The following is a 25,196-nucleotide window of genomic DNA, read 5'->3' on the forward strand; positions in this document are numbered from 1 at the left end:
TCTGTACTCAGCTTGAGGTGTTGGGCTGACATCCATTGTGAGATGTCGGCTAGACATGCAGCAATGCGTTCTTCCATCTGGGTGGCAGAAGGGGGGGAAGGACAAAAACAGTTGAGTGTCATCAGCATAGCGCAGTGATAGGGTAGATTGTGAGCAGAGATGACAGCACCAAGGGATGTAGTGTACAGGGAGAAAAGGAGGGGGCCAAGTACAGATCCCTGGGGGACTCCGGTTAGGAGGGTGCGGGGGGATGAAAGCAATCATTTCCTCGAGATATGGTAGAAGCAGCTGGTGGTTCACTGTGTTGAATGCCGCTGATAAGTCCAGAATAATCAGGACTGCAGATTGGGAGGCGGCCTTTGCAGCAAGGAGTGCCGTTTCCGTGGTTTAAATCCCGACTGGTCGGGATCCAGCAGGTTTTTATGTGAGAGATGGAGAGAAAGCTGGTTAGAGACAACACGTTCGAGAGTTTTTGAAAGAAAGGAGAGGAGTTATACTGGTCTGTAGTTCTTGACATCTGAGGAGTCAAGAGGTTTTAGTTTTTTTGGGTTGGCGATACTCTGGCTGCCTTAAAGGCAGATGGAACACAGCCTGAAGTTAACAGGTTAACACAGATGTGTTAATGATGGAGGTTACGAAGGGAAGTAGGTCAGGTGTAATGGTCTGGAAGATTGGAGAAGGGATGGGGTCAAGAGGACAGGTGGTGGTGGGACTAGAGGAGAATGGATGGGGCAAGGGGCAGGTGGTGGTGGGTCTAGAGGAGGTTATTAGTTTGAGGACCTCGTCAGGAGAGCGAGCAGAGAAGGAGGACAGACATGACATGCTGGGGATAGAGTAGGGTGAGTTCCCTCATCAAAAAACACTACTGAATCACTACTCATCACTACTACTAAATGTCTACACAAACACTACAATTTCACTACTTGATTACTATTGCAATGTGTAGTGATTTATGTAGTGATTCCCAGTAGTAATGAGTAGAGAAATGGCTGGTTTCACCCACTGAATCACTACTGATAATCACTACTTAATGACTATTCAAATCACTGCACGACTGCTACTTAATTACTACAGTATCACTATTGGCTTTTGGGAAAGTACTATCCAATCACTACTCAATTCTTTCACATTTATTATTGAATTACTACACAATGCTTACACGTTCACTTCTGTATCTCTTCACAATCCCAATGGAATTAATACATCCTTGTATGTGTAGTGTTTATGTAGTGTTTCTGTAGTGTTTTATCACTACTGAATTACTTTTCATCTCTACACAAACCCTTTTGAATCACCTTTGAAACTCTACACAATTATCATTCAATCACTTCTGTCTTACTATTAAACAAACCCCTTTGAATCACTTTTGAAACTCTACACAATGCTTACACATTCACTGCTGGATCTCTTCTCAATCCCTGTGGAATTACTACATCCTTCTGTAGTGTTTAGGTAGTGTTTTATCACTACTGATCGCTAATGAATTACTTTTCATCTCTACACAAACCCTTTTGAATCACCTTTGAAACTCTACACAATTATCATTCAATCACTTCTGTCTTACTATTAAACAAACCCCTTTGAATCACTTTTGAAACTCTACACAATGCTTACACATTCACTGCTGGATCTCTTCTCAATCCCTGTGGAATTACTACATCCTTCTGTAGTGTTTAGGTAGTGTTTTATCACTACTGATCACTAATGAATTACTTTTAGTTTCTACACAAACCCTTTTGAATCACTTTTGAAACTGTACACGATTATCATTCAATCACTTCAGTCTTACTATTAAGCAATGACGACAACAACTGCTCATTCCTTTTACTTTTACACACTGCAAAAAAGCCCCAATTAATCCAAGCAAAATATTCATTAATCTAGACAAATTGTCTCATATCAACCAAAATGTTTAAAATAATGTAAAAAGATCATAATGAGAATAAGCACAGAACACATGTTTTCTTCATTTACCTTTTATTACATTTTATTTTAAATTTTAAATTCTCATGCTTTTACTAAAACTGCTCTTCTTACTGAACAAACAGTATAGCAATGATTGCTATGGAAAGAGATATTTAAATCACATTTTAACAAAGACATCACTTACAGCACCTTTAAGGTTAAATCAGTTCCGGGGTCAGCCGATACAGTCCACTGTGCAACCACAGACTTTTTTGCCTTCGGGCCATAGTATTTTCCTTTAGTCATGTTGCACTTGGGGTATGTGAGGTGAAAGGTGAACACGTTATGAGATACATCGTCAACACAGGCATGGCCCCAATTGTGCAGTTGGTTTCACCGACGATCACGGCAGGCCGAGTGGTCTCGCCAGCAGAAAGGTATTGGGGTCTTCTGCAGATTGTCACAAACACAAAGAGAAAAACAAAACAAACAATATCACAAACAATTCACTTATTGTATTTTTAATCGTATAGTCAAATATGAAAGTTTGTCAAGCATGTGATATCCTAGTTCTGGTCCATAGCGTTAATGAAAAATAATCCACCTGACGGAGACACTCTTCCTGGTTGAAGACTATTTTATGAAACAGCGCTTCCAACGTCACAGAGATAAATAACACCCAATGAGACTTTTCATTTCGCCTATATATGTATTTTAAGTGTGTGGTGGGGGGCCCAGACTGCATCCACTAAGTAGAGTAAGCTTTCAACTGTCCACTAATACCTTTGGTTTGGTGAGGGCGAAACAGTTTTTATTTTTTTCGGACCAGACGAGCGGGCTTTCCGATTGTGCCAAGGAGGTGTGGAGGTAGACTAACATAGCGTTAGGGAGAACTCCACTAATGCTATGGACCAGAGCTAGTGATATCCTAACGTCATGTTATGGAAACATGTCGGGCATGCTGCAATGTTACGTGCTGTAATGTTAAAAACATGAATTTATGCAGCCAGTTATTTAAACAAACAATACTTCCTACCTTTCCAACTGTTGAACCTCCTCTGGAATGCTGCATCCAGATTGTGTTGATCGAGATGGTGGAAGATCTCTCTCTCTGAGATGGTGGAGTCATTGGTGTCTTGACTGTCTTCATTGGAAACGTATGGCTGCTCTGAAAGCAAAGTCTCCCTCTTCTCTTTCTTGAAGGGATCACTCCTTTTTTGGAGTTGTTGCTTTCTGAACCGTCTTCAGAAGCTGCATCTTCACAAACACACAAATTTGTTTTTTGTTGTTATAATTAATTTAAAATATATATATATTGCCATAGTGGGAACAATGAACATCAAAAGTGAAAAACAAACTATATAAAACGTGGTCAAACATTGGCCAAATTGTCAAATGATATAAGAAAGAGGCAACAATTGTGAATAGCAGATCTACAAGCTTACTACACAAGCTTACTACTCCAAGTGCTTGTCAGGGTGGAGGGTCCCCAGCTCAAATATGATTATTTAGGGGGCTTGAATGGTTAACAGTCAACAGGGTCACTGATTAGTGATCAATGAGTATAGGGGTGGATATCACAGTCACTATGCACTAGCAATGTACAAATTTAGCCGCAAATTGCAACACTAGATTTTTTTTAATTGGTTGAATCTAGGGTTGCAATACCTCCCATAGGCAGCCAATGCATCAAAACAGTTTTTTTGCAATCTGATTATATTAAACAACGTCAAACTCACCAATATTGCGCTCTATGGAAAGCTTGAATTACCGGTATCCTCTTGCTATCTGCAAAGTGTTTGTTACATAAAAATCCACATAGACATGTTATGATCTCTGTCAAGAAATTCAGTTCAGGTTCTAAGTGCTGGAGTTTGGAAGCGCTCGTGGGAAATCACTCAATGGTCCACTGTACCACCTGGATCTAAATGTCACATAATGTAGGAGGCAGCGGGACGTTGCGTTATTGAAGACGAGCACTTCCAAAGTTCAACACTTAGGAAAAGAAAGGGAGTTATTGCAACCCTAGATTCAACATATTAAAAAACACACACACACACACACACACACACACACACACACACACACACACACACACACACACACACACACACACACACACACACACACCTCAGCTGAGCCCAGAACTGGTTCTCCAACGTTTCAATTTCAAGGACCCCCAGTTATGCATTTGGCTATAATCCCCCATAACTCCTCTATACAGTGTTCAAATGGGTCAGGTCCATTTGGTTCCCAACTTCTAATAATATAGCATGGGGTCCCAGGAGGCTTTACAAACAAATAGCAAATAGCTACTGAATGTAGACATAATGAGAAACAGGAATGTATAACATTCTTGTAACAATAAAAACAATAAATAGCTTCTGGATGTGGATACAATACAATGAATAACCATTCACAACAGTGTTTCTTCAAATGTCAAGGTCTCCCCTTAACTCTGACAGTGTACAGAAGAAGAACTGCTGCTAAATAACTCTGTTAGCTCTGTTACCCACAAATACTACACATCAAAACACCTTATGATAATACAAAACAAAAAAATGACCGCTTCTATCAAAAGGACATAGGCCTACTATAAGCTGTCCACAACACAATTTGAAAATTCAGTTCCTTTAGGATGTACTGTAATAACTTTAGCATCAGCTAACGTTAGCATTAGCTTAGTATTTGTTTACTGGTTAGCTGCTAGCAGGCAGGAAAATACACACTTTCTACAAAACACAACAGAAAACATTCTTAACTCATTGAGTGCCTATCCCGAATTAGTTCGGGATATATGATCGTATCACAGGGTGCCTATCCCGAACAAGTTCGGGATATCAAAAAAAAAAAAAAAATTGAAAAAATTTTTTTTGAATTTTTTTTTTTTTTTTTTGGACCCCATCAAATCTGGTGAACATGATTTCAATCGCGATTTTGCATGTTCCACCCCCATACAACCCCATCTAACATACAGGGCAGCCATGTTTGTTTACATAACATGTAAAACATAATGGCGATTATCTCAAGAATGCCTGAACGGATTTCCAATCGGATTTTTTTGTTTGAAAGCTGTGAACAAACTGCACAAATCCACTCCAATGCAATCCAGGATTGCATTGGATTTTTCAGAGCTCATTCTTCTCTGTTTTTTTCCCATGCATGAGGTGTGCAAGGTTTAATCATGGCTAAGTTGACGAAAATAAGGCTTCTAAAATGCTTGGTAGCCAATAGCTAACTTCAAGCTAACTTCATCCTCTTCCTGTACATGCAGTCATGCACAAAGGAAAGTGTTCAGGCAAGTCATGGCTGCAGGGCTTCTGCATATACCAGCATATCTCTATGGGATTTTCTCTGGCCACTGGGCGCCCTCTAGTGGTGAAAGGGGTGGCACTAAATGAGTTAACATACATGTAACAGCTACATTATCCAGTGTTTTAATTTTCACCTACCGAAAAGGAATAAATGAAATGACTCCATGAGAGCTGGTAAAACTCCTGGCTGTTAGCAGCAGCTTCCCACAAACCGGTTTAAACTGGTTCCAAGGTAGAACAAGTAGTGTTTCTGTAGTGTTTTTACTACATATTCACTATATGTTTTGGGTCAAACACAGGTGTTTCAATTGTTTGATTGGCATAGAACTAATAATGTTCTACTCCAATCAGAACAACTGTGTTTGCCCCCCCCCCCCCCTAAAAAACATGGCCGCTGTAGGACTACAATTGCCACACACTATATGAGCAAGTAGTAAAAAACTCTACTTGTTACTACATATTCACTACACAAGTAAGTAGTACAATCTCTACATAATCACTATTTAAATGCCCTTGTAGTGAAGCAGTAGTGTTCTAACAGCGTTTTCACTACTCTGCTTGATTACTACTGGAAACACTACTGTTAAACTACAAAACTCTAATGGTGTGTCATGAGTAGTGAATATGTAGTGTTGTGACTACATATTCACTACACATAAACAAGTAGTAAAATGTCTACATAATCACTATTTAAATGCCCTTGTAGTGAAGCAGTAGTGTTTTAACAGCTTTTTCACTACTTTGATTGATTACTACTGGAAACACTACTGTTTCACTACAAAACTCTACTGGTGTGTCATGAGTAGTGAATACATTACAGATTTACTACACAATTGCTACACATGACTACACAGTCACTACTACACGAATAGGTTTTGTGTAGTGATTCAGTAGTGTTTTTTGATGAGGGTTAGATAGAGTAGGGTGAGTTAGATTGAGTAGGGTGAGTTAGATTGAGTAGGGTGAGTTAGATAGAGTAGGGTGAGTAGGATAGAGTAGGGTGTGTAGGATAGAGTAGGGTGAGTAGGATAGAGTAGGGTGAGTTAGATGGTGTTTTATGGGGAGATGGGAGAAGGAACTGCTGATAAGATCAACCTTCTTTTCAAAGTAGGTGATAGAGATGAGGGTGGGGTGGGGGAGGGGGTTTAAGGAGGGTGGAGAATGTGGAAAAGCTTCCTAGGGTTCGAGGTACAGGATTGGATCTTCCTAGGGTTCAAGGTACAGGATTGGATCTTCCTAGGGTTCAAGGTACAGGATTGGATCTTCCTAGGGTTGGAGGTACAGGATTGGATCTTGGTAGAAAGAGGATTGTGCAGTGGATCGTGAAAGGGAGAAGACTAAGGCTGGATTTAGACTGCAGTCAAATCCAGCCTGAATCTGATTTGTGCCACATCCATATTGGAATCTGATTGGTTCCATGTGACCATGTGACAATTTAAACCAATCGGATTCCAACCTGGATGTGGCTCAGATCTGATTCAGGCTACATTTGACTGCAGTCTAAATCCAGCCTCAAAGGAGTGAGTGAAAGTGGGACCTACAGGAAACTGAAAGCATATCCTTACTTCCTGACACTTTAAATATTGTAAATATTATTATTTTTTTTATTTAAACAAAGAAATCTTCTGATTGTGTTGTGTTTTTTCTGCATAGTACTGTGTTCATCTGTAAATGTTTTCCTGAATGAAGTACAAAAGGACCTCAATGCTTTCTTGTGGTCTAAATCCTATTAGTAGACCTGGGGCTGTATTGTGATTGTCTTAAGTACCAGCTTTTATGCCTTAATTTAAAGGCCTGTCCATACGGTGTCCGAGCACCAAACCTTTTGTCAAACTTTTCAGACTTTCCGACGTGCAGCTTTCCGAACTCTAATTCAGGGTAATGCTTTTCAGAAGATGTGAGTGACGTCATTTTGTAGTTGAACCGGACCTTTCCGACAAAAGTTTGGTGGTCAGAGACAGAATTGACAGGCCTTAAGTTAAGGCATAAGAGCGGGTACTTAAGACAATCAAAATAGAGCCCCTGGTATCTGAACTATCCTGTACTGTTCCTATTCAATCAACCAATCAGGTGCTGAGCATCCTGTCAGGAGGCGGGTCCCAGGGGGGTGTGGCCAGCATGGCCCAGCGCAGCCAATCGGTGCCTCTCACTGTGATGATGCAGAGCGAGACGCGCGCGGCGCCACCGGGCCACAGCAACGCCGCCAAGATCACCACCGTCCTGCTGAGCAAGATGGAGGCGGACGGAGGAGAGCAGTGTGTCCGCGGCCTGGGCATCAACAACCTGCCCTCCAACTACACCGCCCGCATGAACCTCACCCACATACTGGAGAGCAGCGCACAGCCGGGGACCCCCCAGCAGAGCATAGCTGGACCAGGGACCCCCCAGCAGAGCATAGCAGGACCAGGGACCCCCCAGCAGAGCATAGCAGGACCAGGGACCCCCCAGCAGACCATAGCAGGAGGGGGGACCCCCCACCAGAGCATAGCAGGAGGGGGGACCCCCCACCAGAGCATAGTAGGAGGGGGGACCCCCCACCAGAGCATAGCAGGAGGGGGGACCCCCCACCAGACCTTAGCAAGAGCAGGGACCCCCCAGCAGACCATCGCCTCCAGTCCTGTGAACGCCTACGAGCTCCAGCAGCATGGATACCTGACCGCCACCGGGGGCAGTGGGGAGCAGGTGAGCTTCTATACATTTGTGACCTCATGAGAAACCTCATTATTAACAACCAATGACAGACTAGAGCTTTAATCACCTGTGACCTCATGTTATTATAACAACCAATGACAGACTAGAGCTTTAATCATCTGTGACCTCATGTTATTATAACAACCAATGACAGACTAGAGCTTTAATCATCTGTGACCTCATGTTATTAAAACAACCAATGACAGACTAGAGCTTTAATCACCTGTGACCTCATGTTATTATAACAACCAATGACAGACTAGAGCTTTAATCATCTGTGACCTCATGTTATTATAACAACCAATGACAGACTAGAGCTTTAATCATCTGTGACCTCATGTTATTATAACAACCAATGACAGACTAGAGCTTTAATCATCTGTGACCTCATGTGAAACCTTATTCTAGCAGATGATTGGCTGTGGCGACCCCTGAAGGGAACAGCCCAAAGGAAGACTAGGTGATCTAGGTATTTCTATTGGCTAGTTATTTGGGGCAGCATAGCTGAATGGTTAGGGAGCCCGCCTGGGGAACCAGAGCTCCTGGTTGTCCCAGGTTCCATTCCATAGCTGAATGGTTAGGGAGCCCGCCTGGGGAACCAGAGCCCCTGGTTGTCCCAGGTTCCATTCCATAGCTGAATGGTTAGGGAGCCCGCCTGGGGAACCAGAGCCCCTGGTTGTCCCAGGTTCCATTCCATAGCTGAATGGTTAGGGAGCCCGCCTGGGGAACCAGAGCCCCTGGTTGTCCCAGGTTCCATTCCATAGCTGAATGGTTAGCAAGCCCGCCTGGGGAACCAGAGCCCCTGGTTGTCCCAAGTTCGATTCCAGGCCAGGGTAGCAATGTCGATGTGTGTCCCTGAGTAAGACTCTTAACCCCTAATTGCTCACGCGCTCCTTGTGGGCAGAAAATCTGCTGGGTTGGGCTGAAAATACTGAATTTCCCCCTCGGGAGAAAGTTGGTAACTATTATTACTAGAAAAGAAAATTTCTAAGAAATTTTAAGTGTGCCTGCAGCTCGCTAAGTCTGTGCAACCTTGTGTAGCGGTTGGTGTTAGCATTAGCGTTATTAACTCATGCTGCCATTTAACAATACCTTCGTACTCTTTAACTGCCATTCGTCTCCATAGACTTCCATGTAATTCATAGTGCACGGATCATGCACACCCATGCCTAGATAATGCACCACGTGTGTCCACATTGCTCACAGCTTTCAAACAAAAAAATCCGAATGGAAATCCGTTCAGGCATTCATGAGATAGCAGCCATTATGTTTTACACTGTTGTGAGCTTGGAGGTCTGCTACCTGAGTTGTATGGGGGTTGTATGGGGGTTAAACAAGCAATTTCGCGATCGCTATCATGCCTACTAACGTTTTTGGGGTCCCAAAACATTTTTTGAAATTTTTTTTTTCAAAATGGCGGAAATTCTCGGGTTCCTCGGGCGTGGCAGGGAGGGACATCGCGAAATTCTCGGGTTCCTCGGGTTTGGCAGGGTATGAGTTAACATTAGCATTTTTTTGCATAAACTTTAACATTATTGTTCTTCATATGACACCACCCACATGTCTGTACGACAAACGGTTCACGAGAAAACAGGTCACTTCCTGTTTGGTGAGGGGCACTTCCTGTTTGGCGAAATAGGCCCCAATTAAGTTTAAGGACTCTTAACTCTTTTACTGCCACAGAATTGAACAAAAAGCTCCATCCACTGCCAGAATTGTCGCTCATCTTTGAAGGCCTACTGGAGAAATTTGGTTTCGACTATAAAGACAACAATTATATGGCAACGTAGAATAGAATGTCTACTTTGCAACAGAAAAAGATTTCGAGCTTTTATCTTGTTCTGTTCATTAGCTAGAAGCTGCAGAATGTGGCCTAAAAACAGCTCTTTGAGAACATAAAGCTGAGAAAAATGCATTTTTGTGAAGAATACATTTTCAGGCAGAAATCTCTCTTTAGCCTTTTATTGTTGGCTTCAGTAACATCACACCTATGATCAGTGGTTGTTTACAAACAAATTCAAAAAAATAAAAACAAGAAAAAGTGTCTTTTTACACACTTTTAGTGTGTAAGAGAAGTAAGAGCAGTAGTAAGAGCAGTGCAGAACATTGACACAGTGACATGAGCTTCAGCCTGAATCCTGCTTCAGCTTTCAGGGTTCTCTTTATCTCACTGTGACACTACATGTCTACAGAGTGTATATGTGTGTGTGCGTGCGTGCGTGCGTGCGTGCGTGTCATTCAGCCTGCACAGGGCCTGGGGCTCCATTCTGTTTCACTCCAGCCAGGCTCCTCCGGAAGGGCTCCACCGGGTCTGCTGAACTCGTACACGAGCCCATGGTCGATCTGTAAATTATACAAATACATAATTACTATAAAATACATGAAAAATAGTACACCTTCAAGCTCACAACGCGTCACAGCAGAATGCGTGACGCCCTCTCTCTCACACACACACACACACACACACACACACACACACACACACACATCCTTGTGTGACTCGTACACGAGCCCATGGTCGATCTGTAAATTATACAAATACATAATTACTATAAAATACATGAAAAATAGTACACCTTCAAGCTCACAACGCGTCACAGCAGAATGCGTGGAGGTTGGGGGCCTACTATTTTCATCAAAAGGCCGTTTTAGAAATGTCAACCCCTGCCTCTCTAACATTCTATGCACTTCCTGCTTACCACACAAATATATATATATATATATATATATATATATATATATATATATAGTAATTATGTAAAAACAGCATTCATGGTCTGGAGAGGGCACTTTTTACAGATGGATAAAAGGGCAGGGGCTCAAGCCCCCTTTGATGTCTATGTGAGCATGTGCATGGTGCTAAGTCTGATTTACAGAAAAAAGTTTGTTTTTTCTTTACCTATCCTTGTCCTTGGACGACCACGATGTGGAAATGAAGAAGTAGGCTCATCATCATCGTCGACTCATCATCTAAAATCATAGCCAGGAAAATATCAAATAGTTTATATCTAAACAAATCAATTTACAATTTTGACATTTAGCAAATGACTTACAATAAGTTCATATATAACATAAAATGCAGTTATAGTAAATAGTTACCATGCATTTACTGTCACAGTGAAATTCCCTTTATACCCTGTATACCTATATAAAATGTCACAATGCAACATAGCTCTGTTTACACAAAGCTGTACTCCCTCCAACTATGTTCCCCATTTTCAACAGTTTTTATTTGTAACACTTGCTTTGGCAATGTAAACGTATGTTTTCTCATGCCAATAAAGCTCCTTTGAATTGAACTGAAAAGCTACATCATCAGCTACTGATGATGATGATGATGATGACGATAAAAAGAAACCTCTCCCTCTCTCTCACACACACACGCATCGTACGCACGCACACACAAACTAAGCCAATAAATCCTAAATTCCCATCAAATAATCTTAGTAGGTTGTGCAGTGCACGTACACTACACGCGGTACGTGCACGCGCGTGATAGGAACTCCACGTGTGTCCTGAGTAGCGACAAAAACAAACAAAGCACGTGGATCCTAACTGCTTGGATCAAGTTACTGATCCGGTCCGGATACGGAAACATTTCTTGCATGTATGTGTACGTGTAAATAGCCGGATGCAGTAGGCGGGCTCTAGACCGGATCCCAATGTCGGAGTGGCAACACGTCGCAATGGAAAACCGTTACCCACTGACCATCCCCCCATCCCAGGCTTCCAGTTCCACACGGATGCTCTGTTATCACACAGTATACAACTATATACAGTATACAACTATACAATACATACATGCACTGGATTGGAAGTCTTACTTTGGACAGTAGAATCGTGGCCTCTGTTCTCCGAGGGGTCTCTACGCGGAAGCCATTCTTCATTGGCCAAATCGCCCAGTTTGTCCGTCTTTTCGCGGCGGTACATGGGTCTCTGCTGCTGCGGCGATGTGAGCCCCCGGGCGGGGGGATCCATCCTACACGGGGGTCGAGCTCCGTCGGGATCGGTTTCCACAATATCACGAGGCTCTTGATCCATTTTTGGACCCCGGTTCTTCGCGACTGGCACCATCTTAGTCTGGGATCGCTTCCAATTTCGGGCTTTTGATCCGGTCGGGAGCGGATGACGTCCTACGTTCTTCAATCTTTTTATCTTCAATAACAATGGCTACAGTGATCTTTTTCTCTTCTTCATCATCATTATCATCATCATCATCATCGTCATCATCACGACCACCACCACCATGGGCGCTGGTCCTGGGTCACCAACACGGGTAGGTTGTGTAATCCTAATTCTAACAAAGTTTATTTCTATCGGTCAGGGGGGGTTGGGTCGCACTTCGGCGGAATGATACCAGCAAGTTGAGGCTGAGTTGGCCTAATACATCTCAATATTCTAGTACTGCTAAATACTACTACCTACTACAATTACTATACTACTAATACTATAAAACAACTGATTTCCGACAAAATGATCGCTTTTACCAACGTTTCTCTCTCTCTTTCTCTACTAACAGCCCGATGCATAAAACAATATAGTCCCTCAATGCTGCTAGCAGCTAGCAGTGGCGTCAGTTCAGAACAAGCTAAGGTATGGCAACATGACTGGTGTCTGGTGAAGACACCAGTCATGTTGCCATACCTTAGCAACAGGCACGATGAAAAGTACATTTTTATTATTTCCCCCTGTCAAGGTATGGCAGCTGCATACCCCTGCCATACCCAATTGACGCCCCTGGCAGCTAGTCGCTCTGGGCAGGCGGAGCCAGGACAGTCTGTTTACTTTTTTTTTTATGAAAGGTTTCCGGCTGTCCTCAAAATGACACAGACGACCAATTATGCATTCAAAAGTTGCGCAAGGACGACTTTTATCATAATCCATAAAAAACATCAAACGAACGAACGGGCGTATTGGCACAGACGTCCCTGGAGGATTGGGGCGAACAGGAACGTTCAAAGCAGTATAAGAGTTAATCTTGTCATTTGACGCAACCCGCGTGTCTGTATGACAAACGGTTCACGAGATCAAGGGTCACTTCCTGTTTGGTGAGGGGCACTTCCTGTTTGGCGAAATAGGCCCCAATTAAGGTCATGGACGATTAATGAATTAAAGCTGCAAGCAGCGATGACCGGGCCCTCGCAGCTCTACCCACGTCACAAGGCCAGCAGCCAATCAGAAACCAAACAGGAAGTCAGCCATTTCGACTAATTAGTGGCGTTTTGGCGCATTTTTGGCCGTTATCACGGGTCGCACTTTAACGACAGTTTTGTGAGAAAAAAAAAGTTTTTTGAGAAAAAAAAAAGTTTTTTGAGAAAAAAAAATTGAAAAAAAAAATTTGAGGAAAAAACATTTTGAGAAAAAAAAATTTGAGAAAAAAAAATTTGAGAAAAAAAAGTTTGAGAAAAAAAATTTTTGAGAAAAAAAAATTTGAGAAAAAAAAATATTTGAGAAAAAAAAATTGAGAAAAAAAAAATTTGAGAAAAAAAAATTGAGAAAAAAAAATGAGAAAAAGAAATTGAGAAAAAAAAAAATTTGAGAAAAAAAAATTTGGGAAAAAAAAAATTGAGAAAAAAAAAATTTGAGAAAAAAAAATCTTTGAGAAAAAAAAAATTTGAGGAAAAAAAAATGTATGACACCAGCCGCGAGTCTGTACGACAAACGGTTCATGAATTATAGAGGCACTTCCTGTTTGGTGAAGGGCACTTCCTGTTATAGAGGGGGCGGGGCTTAATCAATTACAGCTCATCCCTATTGGTCGGAAAAAGACCAAAGTTGTGTGAGCATTTTACATTTTAAATGACGTTGCTAGGCAAAAGTATGGCAGAGTTATTTGGCGCCAAAGTTTCTGGGGTTTTTTCGGAGTCCCCCATTCAAAGTCAATGGAGTTTTTGGGCGTCGTTTTTTGCGAATTACGTCGCAATGGTAACGCGGATCGGAAAAGAAAAGTAATAGCACACCATTCCCGGCCGAGCCGCACGTTTTGATGTATATATTGCGGCGGTGGCGTAAATTGTGCGGCAGTTATTACGTGCTGAAGTTTCCCCCATTCTAAGTCAATGGGGTTTTTGGGCGTCGTTTTTTGCGAATTACGTCGCAATGGTAACGCGGATCGGAAAGAAAAGTAATAGCACACCATTCCCGGCCGAGCCGCACGTTTTGATGTATATATTGCGGCGGTGGCGTAAATTGTGCGGCAGTTATTACGTGCCGAAATTTGTGGGATCATTATTAAGTGTGCCTGCTATGCAATAGCAGAACACTTATTGTAATCCGCCATACTTAAGTCAGTCAGTCAGTCAGTAAGTAAGTAAGTAATGTTCTTGCAAATTTCTGCTCGTAATAACTGCCGCACAATTTACGCCACCGCCGCAATATATACATCAAAACGTGCGGCTCGGCCGGGAATGGTGTGCTATTACTTTTCTTTCCGATCCGCGTTACCATTGCGACGTAATTCGCAAAAAACGACGCCAAAAAACCCCATTGACTTAGAATGGGGGAAACTTCGGCACGTAATAACTGCCGCACAATTTACACCACCCCCGCAATATATACATCAAAATGTGCGGCTCGGCCGGGAATGGTGTGCTATTACTTTTCTTTCCGATCCGCGTTACCATGGCAACGTAATTCGCAAAAAACTACGCGCAAAAACCCTCATTGACTTTGAATGGGGGACTCCGAAAAAAACCCAGAAACTTTGGCGCCACAGTACTTTTGCCTAGCAACGTGATTTAAACTTTAAAATGCACACACAACTTTGGTCTTTTTCCAGCCAATAGGGATGAGCTGTAATTGATTAAGCCCTGCCCCCTCTATAACAGGAAGTGCCCTTTGCCAAACAGGAAGTGCTTCTACATCTCATGAACCGTTTGTCGTACAGACTCGCGGCTGGTGTCATACATTTTTTTTTTCTCAAAACATTTTTTTTTCTCAAAACATTTTTTTTTCTCAAAACATTTTTTTTTCTCAAAACATTTTTTTTCTCAATTTTCTCAAAAAAAAATTTTCTCAAAATTTTTTTTTCTCAAAAAATTTTTTTTCTCAAATTTTTTTTTCTCAATTTTTTTTTCTCAAAACAATTTTTTTTCTCAAAAAAAATTTTTTCTCAAAAATTTTTTTTCTCAAAGATTTTTCTCAAATTTTTTTTCTCAAATTTTTTTTTCTCAATTTTTTTTTTCTCAATTTTTTTTTTCTCAATTTTTTTTTTTCCTCAAAATGTTTTTTCTCAATTTTTTTTTCTCAAATTTTTTTTTCTCAAAAATCTTATTTTCTCAATTTTTTTTTTCTCAAAAAAAATTTTTTTCTCAAATTTTTTTTTCCTCAATTTTTTTTTCTCAATTTTTTTTTTCTCAAACATTTTTTTTTTCTCAAATTTTTTTTTTTTTAAAAACCATTCCCGGCCGAGCACACCATTCCCGGCCGAGCCGCACGTTTTGATGTATATATTGCGGCTGAGCTTTAAACGGCTATATCTCCAGTTTGCAGCATGGTACCGTCTCGAAACTTGCTGTGTGTACTTAGATGGCCAATAGGGATGAGCTGTAATTGATTAAGCCCCGCCCCCTCTGTAACAGGAAGTGTTAGGGTTAGGGTTAGGTTAGAGCTGCAGGCACACTTAAAATTTCTTAGAAATTTTCTTTTCTAGTTATTAAGTGTGCCTGCTATGCAATAGCAGAACACTTATTGTAATCCGCCATACTTAAGTCAGTCAGTCAGTCAGTAAGTAATGTTCTTGCAAATTTCTGCTCGTAATAACTGCCGCACAATTTACGCCACCGCCGCAATATATACATCAAAACGTGCGGCTCGGCCGGGAATGGTGTGCTATTACTTTTCTTTCCGATCCGCGTTACAATTGCGACGTAATTCGCAAAAAACGACGCCAAAAAACCCCATTCACTTAGAATGGGGGAAATTTCGGCACGTAATAACTGCCGCACGATTTACGCCACCCCCGCAATATACACATCAAAACGTGCGGCTCGGCCGGGAATGGTGTGCTATTACTTTTCTTTCCGATCCGCGATACGATTGCGATGTAATTCGCAAAAAACGACGCCCAAAAACCCCATTGACTTAGAATGGGGGACTCCGAAAAAAAACCAGAAACTTTGGCGCCACATAACTCTGCCATACTTTTGCCTAGCAACGTGATTTAAACTTTAAAATGCACACACAACTTTGGTCTTTTTCCGGCCAATAGGGATGAGCTGTAATTGATTAAGCCCCGCCCCCTCTGTAACAGGAAGTGCCTCTATAACTCATGAACCGTTTGTCGTACAGACTCGCGGCTGGTGTCATAATTTTTTTTTTTCTCAAAATTTTTTTTTCTCAAAATTTTTTTTTCTCAAACATTTTTTTCTCAAAATTTTTTTTTTCTCAAAATTTTTTTTTTCTCAAATTTTTTTTTTCTCAAATTTTTTTTTTCTCAAAAATTTTTTTTTCTCAAAAATGTTTTTTTCTCAAAATTTTTTTTTCTCAAATTTTTTTTTTCTCAATTTTTTTTTTCTCAAAACATTTTTTTTCTCAAAAAATTTTTTTCTCAATTTTTTTTTTCTCACATTTTTTTTTTCTCAATTTTTTTTTTCTCAATTTTTTTTTTTCCTCAAAAAAATGTTTTTTTCTCAAAAAACTTTTTTTTTTCTCAAAAAACTTTTTTTTTCTCACAAAACTGTCGTTAAAGTGCGACCCGTGATAACGGCCAAAAATGCGCCAAAACGCCACTAATTAGTCGAAATGGCTGACTTCCTGTTTGGTTTCTGATTGGCTGCTGGCCTTGTGACGTGGGTAGAGCTGCGAGGGCCCGGTCATCGCTGCTTGCAGCTTTAATTCATTAATCGTCCATGACCTTAATTGGGGCCTATTTCGCCAAACAGGAAGTGCCCCTCACCAAACAGGAAGTGACCCTTGATCTCGTGAACCGTTTGTCATACAGACACGCGGGTTGCGTCAAATGAAATAACGCTAATGCTAACACCAACCGCTACACAAGGTTGCACAGACTTAGCGAGCTGCAGGCACACTTAAAATTTCTTAGAAATGTTCTCTTCTAGTGATAATAATAATAATGATCCCACAAATTTCGGCACGTAATAACTGCCGCACAATTTACGCCACCGCCGCAATATATACATCAAAACGTGCGGCTCGGCCGGGAATGGTGTGCTATTACTTTTCTTTCCGATCCGCGTTACCATTGCGACGTAATTCGCAAAAAACGACGCCCAAAAACCCCATTGACTTAGAATGGGGGAAACTTCAGCACGTAATAACTGCCGCACAATTTACGCCACCGCCGCAATATATACATCAAAACGTGCGGCTCGGCCGGGAATGGTGTGCTATTACTTTTCTTTCCGATCCGCGTTACCATTGCGACGTAATTCGCAAAAAACGACGCCCAAAAACTCCATTGACTTTGAATGGGGGACTCCGAAAAAACCCCAGAAACTTTGGCGCCAAATAACTCTGCCATACTTTTGCCTAGCAACGTCATTTAAAATGTAAAATGCTCACACAACTTTGGTCTTTTTCCGACCAATAGGGATGAGCTGTAATTGATTAAGCCCCGCCCCCTCTATAACAGGAAGTGCCCTTCACCAAACAGGAAGTGCCTCTATAATTCATGAACCGTTTGTCGTACAGACTCGCGGCTGGTGTCATACATTTTTTTTTCCTCAAAAATTTTTTTTTCTCAAAGATTTTTTTTTCTCAAATTTTTTTTTTCTCAAATTTTTTTTTCTCAAAAAAATTTTTTTCTCAATTTTTTTTTCTCAATTTTTTTTTCTCAAAAATTTTTTTTCTCAAATTTTTTTTTCTCAATTTTTTTTTCTCAATTTTTTTTTTTCTCAAATTTTTTTTTCCTCAAAAAATATTTTTTTCTAAAATTTTTTTTTCAATTTTTTTTTTCTCAAAAAACTTTTTTTTTTCTCAAAAAACTTTTTTTCTCACAAAACTGTTGTTAAAGTGCGACCCGTGATAACGGCCAAAAATGCGCCAAAACGCCACTAATTAGTCGAAATGGCTGACTTCCTGTTTGGTTTCTGATTGGCTGCTGGCCTTGTGACGTGGGTAGAGCTGCGAGGGCCCGGTCATCGCTGCTTGCAGCTTTAATTCATTAATCGTCCATGACCTTAATTGGGGCCTATTTCGCCAAACAGGAAGTGCCCCTCACCAAACAGGAAGTGACCCTTGATCTCGTGAACCGTTTGTCATACAGACACGCGGGTTGCGTCAAATGACAAGATTAAGAGTCCTTAAACTTAATTGGGGCCTATTTCGCCAAACAGGAAGTGCCCCTCACCAAACAGGAAGTGACCTGTTTTCTCGTGAACCGTTTGTCGTACAGACATGTGGGTGGTGTCATATGAAGAACAATAATGTTAAAGTTTATGTTAATAACGCTAATGCTAACACCAACCGCTACACAAGGTTGCACAGACTTAGCGAGCTGCAGGCACACTTAAAATTTCTTAGAAATTTTCTTTTCTAGTTTTTATTAGTTTTGAGGTTTTGTTTTCAATTACAGTTTAGTTTTAATTCGTTTTTAAAGTGAGGTTGCTAGTTTCGTTTCGTTTTTATTTTTTGAAAATGCTTAGTTTTAGTTTAGTTTTTATTAGTTTTAGTGTTTGTCAGGGGTGAGATTAAAAAAGCTCCGGAAAAAGTATTGTCTAATAAAGAAAATCAACAAAACATCATATTGTTGAGAGTGGCAGGAATGTTGAGACATACAACTTCTCTCTTTGACCTCACCATCTGGTGTTTTTTATTTTTTATTTCCACAAAAGATAAAAGACGAAAACTAAGGAGATTTTCTCTATAATTTTATTTTATTTTAGTTAGTTTTGTAAACACACAATATCGTTTCAGTTAGTTTTCGTTTTTTTAAAAAGCTTAGTTTTTATTTTTATTTCAGTTAACTAAAATGTTTTTTCATTCTAGTTTTCGTTTTTTAGTTAGTTTTCGTTTACTATAATAACCTTGTAGGGAATCAATGGGAGTGGGAATCAGTAGGGAATCAATGGGAGTGGGAATCAGTAGGGAATCAAGATACCTCAGGGCGACAACGACCTCGCCCTGGCAAGGTCGTGTCATGTCTTGGCCATCTGGCCTGGGGAACCACAGTGTCAGGTGTTACACGTATACATGGGACAAGCTGTGACATACGGTCACAATAAACAACCATAACTCCAGTTCCCAACATGCTAAAGTAGGGGTGTAACGATACATTTTATTAGCGATTCGATACATATCACGATACATGTTTGACGATACGATACATGGACGATATTGGTTCATTCATGGCGACACGATACGATTCGATTCAATGATTTAAAATCGATATAGTAACTATTTAGCAAAGACATTAAATCTGTGTGAAAGGTGTGGATAGTGCAGGTTTTTAAGGGAAACATGTATTATTATGGATATAAATAAGTAAAACACAGTGATTATCTGCCAAATACATGGACATTGTATATTGACAAACCTGCACCTTGACATGAACCCAGAGATTACACACATGTATCGATAGACCAGTGTAGCTATATGGAATGGAAAAGTAATTAAACACCCCCTTTTAATTTTTCTTCTTGAAAATGCTAAATACAATGCCCAAGTAGGTAGTATCGATACAATCGATTCTTTGCACTGCCGATTCGATACGATACAAAATAAAACGATACGATTCGATTTTAGCTGTTTTCATTTCGATATACTTCGATTTTTTAAGTTAAAAACGATATTTCGATACAGTTACTATATCGTTACACCCCTATGCTAAAGGCTGCAAACTTGGTAGGTGCTCTTAGACGGCCAATAGGGACATGCTGTAATTAATTAAGCCCCACCCCGGTATTCCTATTGGCTAGTTTTTAAACTGACATAACTCAAGGTCCCAACATGCTAAAGGCCTCAAACTTGGTAGGTGCTCTAATTGTTCAAGCCCCGCCCCCTCTGTATTCCTATTGGCTAGTTTTTAAACAGCCATAACTCCAGTTCCCAGCATACCAAAGGCCCCAAACTTGGTAGGTGCTCTTAGGCAGCCAATAGGGACGGGCTGTAATTGATTAAGCCCCACCCCCCTGTATTCCTATTGGCTAGTTATTAAACATCCATAACTCCAGTTCCCAACATGTCAAAGGCCCCAAACTTGGTGGGTGCTCTTAGGCGGCCAATAGGGATAAGCTGTAATTGCTCTAGCCCCGCCCCTCTGTGTTCCAGGTGACCTTCTCGTCCGGAGGGGACGGCCAATCACAAGCCTGTGAAGCGGAGCAGCAGGAGAACTCGGTGTCGAACCAACAACTGCTGCTGCAGAGCACGGAGGAGGAGGCGGACTTCAACAACACAGTGAAAGACCTTCTGGGAGAGGTTGAGGGTTTGAATCCCAGCTCCCAGCTGGTGGGCCAGGTGGCCTCGGAGCTCAACGCCGTGGCGTCGCATTTCTCCTCCGACCTGTCGGGCAGCATGACCTCTGACCTCTCTAGCAGCATCACGGACCTGAACACGCTGGACGCCAACCTGCTGTTCGATCCCAGCGCCCCGCAGACGGACTCCTACGCCCCGCAGCCCGACGCCTACGAGGACTCCACGCTGGAGGAGCTGAAGAACGACCCGCTGTTCCAGCAGATCTGCCAAGACACTGGGAACGCTGGCTTTGATTGGCTGGAGAGCAAAGACCAGCCCACCACTGTGGAGATGCTGGGTTAAACCAACACCAGCCCACCACTGTGGAGATGCTGGGTTAAACCAACACCAGCCCACCACTGTGGAGATGCTGGGTTAAACCAACACCAGCCCACCACTGTGGAGATGCTGGGTTAAACCAACACCAGCCCACCACTGTGGAGATGCTGGGTTAAACCAACACCAGCCCACCACTGTGGAGATGCTGGGTTAAACCAACACCAGCCCACCACTGTGGAGATGCTGGGTTAAACCAACACCAGCCCACCACTGTGGAGATGCTGGGTTAAACCAACACCAGCCCACCACTGTGGAGATGCTGGGTTAAACCAACACCAGCCCACCACTGTGGAGATGCTGGGTTAAACCAACACCAGCCCAGCCCACTTTGGAGGTGTTGGGTTAAAGTTAAACACCAGCCCTGCCCACTGTAGAGTTGTTGGGTTAAACCAACACCAGCCCAGCCCACTGTAGAGGTGTTGGGTTAAACCAACACCAGCCCACTGTAGAGGTGTTGGGTTAAACCAACACCAGCCCACTGTAGAGGTGTTGGGTTAAACCAACACCAGCCCACAGTAGAGGTGTTGGGTTAAACCAACACCAGTTAAACCAACACCAGCCCACTGTAGAGGTGTTGGGTTAAAGACCAGACCAGCACCTCTGTGGAGATGTTGGCTTAAACTTAACTTTCTTTCTTTTTGTATTTCTTTTTTCACTCTCTATCTCTATTTCTCTTTATTGTTTTATTCTTTTTTTATGTTTGTTTTCTGTCGTGTGTGTGTGTGTGTGTGTGTGTGTGTGTGTGTGTGTGTGTGTGTGTGTGTGTGTGTGTGTGTGTGTGTGTGTGGTCGATCAGTCTTTTCTACTTCCTGCGTGTTGGGATTGGTTCTGGACCTTGTTTTGTCCTGTTTAAAGTGTTTAAAGTGTTTAAAGTGCCAGGCGTGAAACCAGAAAATCTACTGATTTTTAATCTACTGATTTTTTTTTATTTGATTTTTTTACTTGTAGTTCATTATTTTAACTTGTAGTTAATTTCCCCTTTTCATCAGAAACATACACAATTCAATTGTGTCAAAAAGTATTTGATGGCAGCAACAAGTTGAAATCAAAAAGAAAAGAAAAAGAGATTAATCTTCCATATTATATTTGAAAAACAATGCAATATCTGTATCTGTTATATTATAATATATTCATGTTATTATAATATATTCTAGGACTGTCGATTAGCTATTATTCTATCAATTAGCAGTTTATTTTATATGAACGAAGATCAAAGTGATTAATTATTATTAGTCTGATTAACCACTTATTTAATGTTTCGTCGTACAACAGTGTCGTGCAAGAATAGCCGATCTACAAACTCACAATGTGTCACCGTGTGATGCGTTGAGAGCTTGTAGGTCTGCTTTTTCTTTTGCTCTTAAAAACAGATAATGTGGAAGGGGGGGAATCACAATTTCAAACATTTTCCCCGTTTTAATCAATTATCTATTATTTGTCATAATCTTTTAAATGGATGTTGCACCCCTGATATGCTCTAAGACAGGAAGTAGTGGGAGTACTTTTACCTGTACTCCAATACAGTAACACATTAGTAGGATTACTTTTATCTGTACTCTAATACAGTAATTAGGAGTACATTTACCTGCCATATCGGAATATTAAAAAGGCTAGCAGCTGATGCTAACCAGTTGGAATATTAAAACGGCTAGCAGCTGATGCTAACCAGTTGGAATATTAAAACGGCTAGCAGCTGATGCTAACCAGGTGGAATATTAAAACAGCTAGCAGCTGATGCTAACCAGTTGGAATATTAAAACGGCTAGCAGCTGATGCTAACCAGGTGGAATATTAAAACAGCTAGCAGCTGATGCTAACCAGGTGGAATATTAAAACGGCTAGCAGCTGATGCTAACCAGTTGGAATATTAAAACGGCTAGCAGCTGATGCTAACCAGGTGGAATATTAAAACAGCTAGCAGCTGATGCTAACCAGCTGGAATATTAAAACGGCTAGCAGCTGATGCTAACCAGTTGGAATATTAAAACAGCTAGCAGCTGATGCTAACCAGTTGGAATATTAAAAAGGCTAGCAGCTGATGCTAACCAGTTGGAATATTAAAACGGCTAGCAGCTGATGCTAACCAGGTGGAATATTAAAACAGCTAGCAGCTGATGCTAACCAGGTGGAATATTAAAACGGCTAGCAGCTGATGCTAACCAGGTGGAATATTAAAACAGCTAGCAGCTGATGCTAACCAGGTGGAATATTAAAACGGCTAGCAGCTGATGCTAACCAGGTGGAATATTAAAACACTAGCAGCTGATGCTAACCAGGTGGAATATTAAAACGGCTAGCAGCTGATGCTAACCAGGTGGAATATTAAAACAGCTAGCAGCTGATGCTAACCAGGTGGAATATTAAAACAGCTAGCAGCTGATGCTAACCAGGTGGAATATTAAAACTAGCAGCTGATGCTAACCAGGTGGAATATTAAAACAGCTAGCAGCTGATGCTAACCAGATGGAATATTAAAACGGCTAGCAGCTGATGCTAACCAGGTGGAATATTAAAACAGCTAGCAGCTGATGCTAACCAGTTGGAATATTAAAACGGCTAGCAGCTGATGCTAACCAGTTGGAATATTAAAACGGCTAGCGGCTGATGCTAACCAGGTGCTGAATTTCTGACATAATCTTTACACGTATCGTCATCATCAAACACCAAATGCTGAGTTCATGTCTGCGTGTGTCGTCAGTCCAACAGTCATGTTTTAGTTTGTTGTTTTTTTAAAGCCTAATAAACTTGTACTGTTCAAAACGCACCGAGGTCAAACACCTCCAGCGCGGAAAGGAATCAACATCGGCCTGCCTTTGCCCCGCCCCCAAAGTCTGGCTTTCAGCCGTCTTTAGATTGACTGTAAATATAGTGGAAACTATCGGAGCTCTTTAGACACACTGTACATATAGTAGAAACCATAAGAGCTCATTAGACAGATTGTACATATAGTAGAAAACCATCCGAGCTCGGTCCTATCAAAGGCAGCTGTTAAATCTGATTGATAACCTGTTCTTTCTGTACGATGTCTTATAGTGTTTTTAATTGTTTTATTTTATTTTATTGTATATTTTATTTTGCAGTGTTCTAGATGCATTGTTGTAGGCAACGGGTTGGCACTGTATGTGAACGTTTTATCAGTCAGTAGAGTGAGGAGGATAACGATGATAATTTGATAACGCTATTCGAGAGGAAAAAAAAAGCGTGATAGCTCACAGTCCTATAACTCCCTGGTTGGATTGGAAAGATATCCATGGTATGAAGTCCTAGTCTGAGGCCTGTACAACAACATTATGGAGACACTGAAGTCCTAGTCTGAGGCGTACAACAACAACATTATGGAGACACTGAAGTCCTAGTCTGATACCTGTACAACAACAACATTATGGAGACACTGAAGTCCTAGTCTGAGGCCTGTGCAACAACATTATGGTGACACTGAAGTCCTAGTCTGAGGACTGTAGAACAACACCATGTCGCTGGGCTGGAAGAACCCGACCTCTACCTGAAGACTACAAGAGGGGACGTCATCTTAGGCTAGCGGTTAAATTAGGATTTTTAGCTTCAGCCCCCCAGCCAAGGAGGGTCTCTTCTTACGCCAAAGCTCCACTGCAGCTATCGGGCATCGTGCCAGTGTCGGGACCAGACCAAAGAACCAGGCCAATGTTGAGGTCGGACGCCGCCTCCGAACACAGCGTCGGCAATAGACCATATTCACACGGTGGCCATCTTGCCATTAAGTCAATGCAATGCCACCCTAGTTGCTAGCCTATGTAAGAGCAGTTATCACCACCAGGTGAATATGGTATATGGAGTACCTTTATACCATATGGGTACCTGGCACCAGGTGGCCGCCAGGTGAATATGGTATATGGACCCTAATATACCATATAATATACATATACATCGGCCTATATACCTTATGGTATATGGACCCTTATATACCATATAATATACATATACATCGGCCTATATACCTTACGGTATATGGAGAACCCTTCATTGGTTAAAAAGGGAATATTACCTTGGTTGACGATGATGCAAACTGTCATGTGACAGGAAGTAGAAAGGTCATGTGACAGGAAGTAGAACGGCAGGGTGAAAATGGGTTACTAAATCGTGGGATACACATTTTCGGGGGGGAACAAAGAAAATTGTGGATGGTGTGTGAATATATGAAACATTTAACCAGAAAAATCCCCCACCCCAATATCAATTGTTTTATTCTAATTGATTATTTTATTTAACATGGATTACATGGATTAAACTGCCGCCTGTCCCTTTATCCCAGCGGCGTGGTTTGGTATAAACGACGCTCTCCCTTTAGCCCAGCGATGTGGCTTGGAATAAACTAGGCTCAGTTGGAACGTAATCTCTGGCACTCAATTCTATAAAACCATCTATTTCTGGATAACCTGACTCCGCCAGATGGTGGCAGCAGTGCGTACCACCCTTCCTTACCATCTGAGACTGCTCGGGGAGGGTTGATATCACTCAGACCGGACCAATCAGAGGCAGCTACGGGCGGGCTCTGAGCGG

At 41.5% G+C, this 25,196-nt stretch overlaps 1 protein-coding gene across 1 annotated transcript in view; it reads left to right on the forward strand.

Moving 5' to 3' along the window:
- LOC308293620 (DNA-binding protein RFX7-like) overlaps positions 1-20,624 on the forward strand; it is a gene marked incomplete at its 3' end in the record, with an annotated part of 61,718 nt that extends 41,094 nt beyond the window's left edge. The window contains exons 14-15 of the mRNA XM_080736215.1: positions 7,290-7,901; positions 20,139-20,624. Of these exons, the coding sequence (XP_080592341.1) occupies positions 7,290-7,901; positions 20,139-20,624 (1,098 nt within the window). The remainder of the gene's footprint in view (positions 1-7,289; positions 7,902-20,138) is intronic.
- Positions 20,625-25,196: the final 4,572 nt, after the last annotated feature.

This window comes from Nannobrachium achirus, assembly GCF_963921795.1.
Source record: "Nannobrachium achirus genome assembly, chromosome: 11".
Lineage (NCBI taxonomy): Eukaryota > Metazoa > Chordata > Actinopteri > Myctophiformes > Myctophidae > Nannobrachium > Nannobrachium achirus.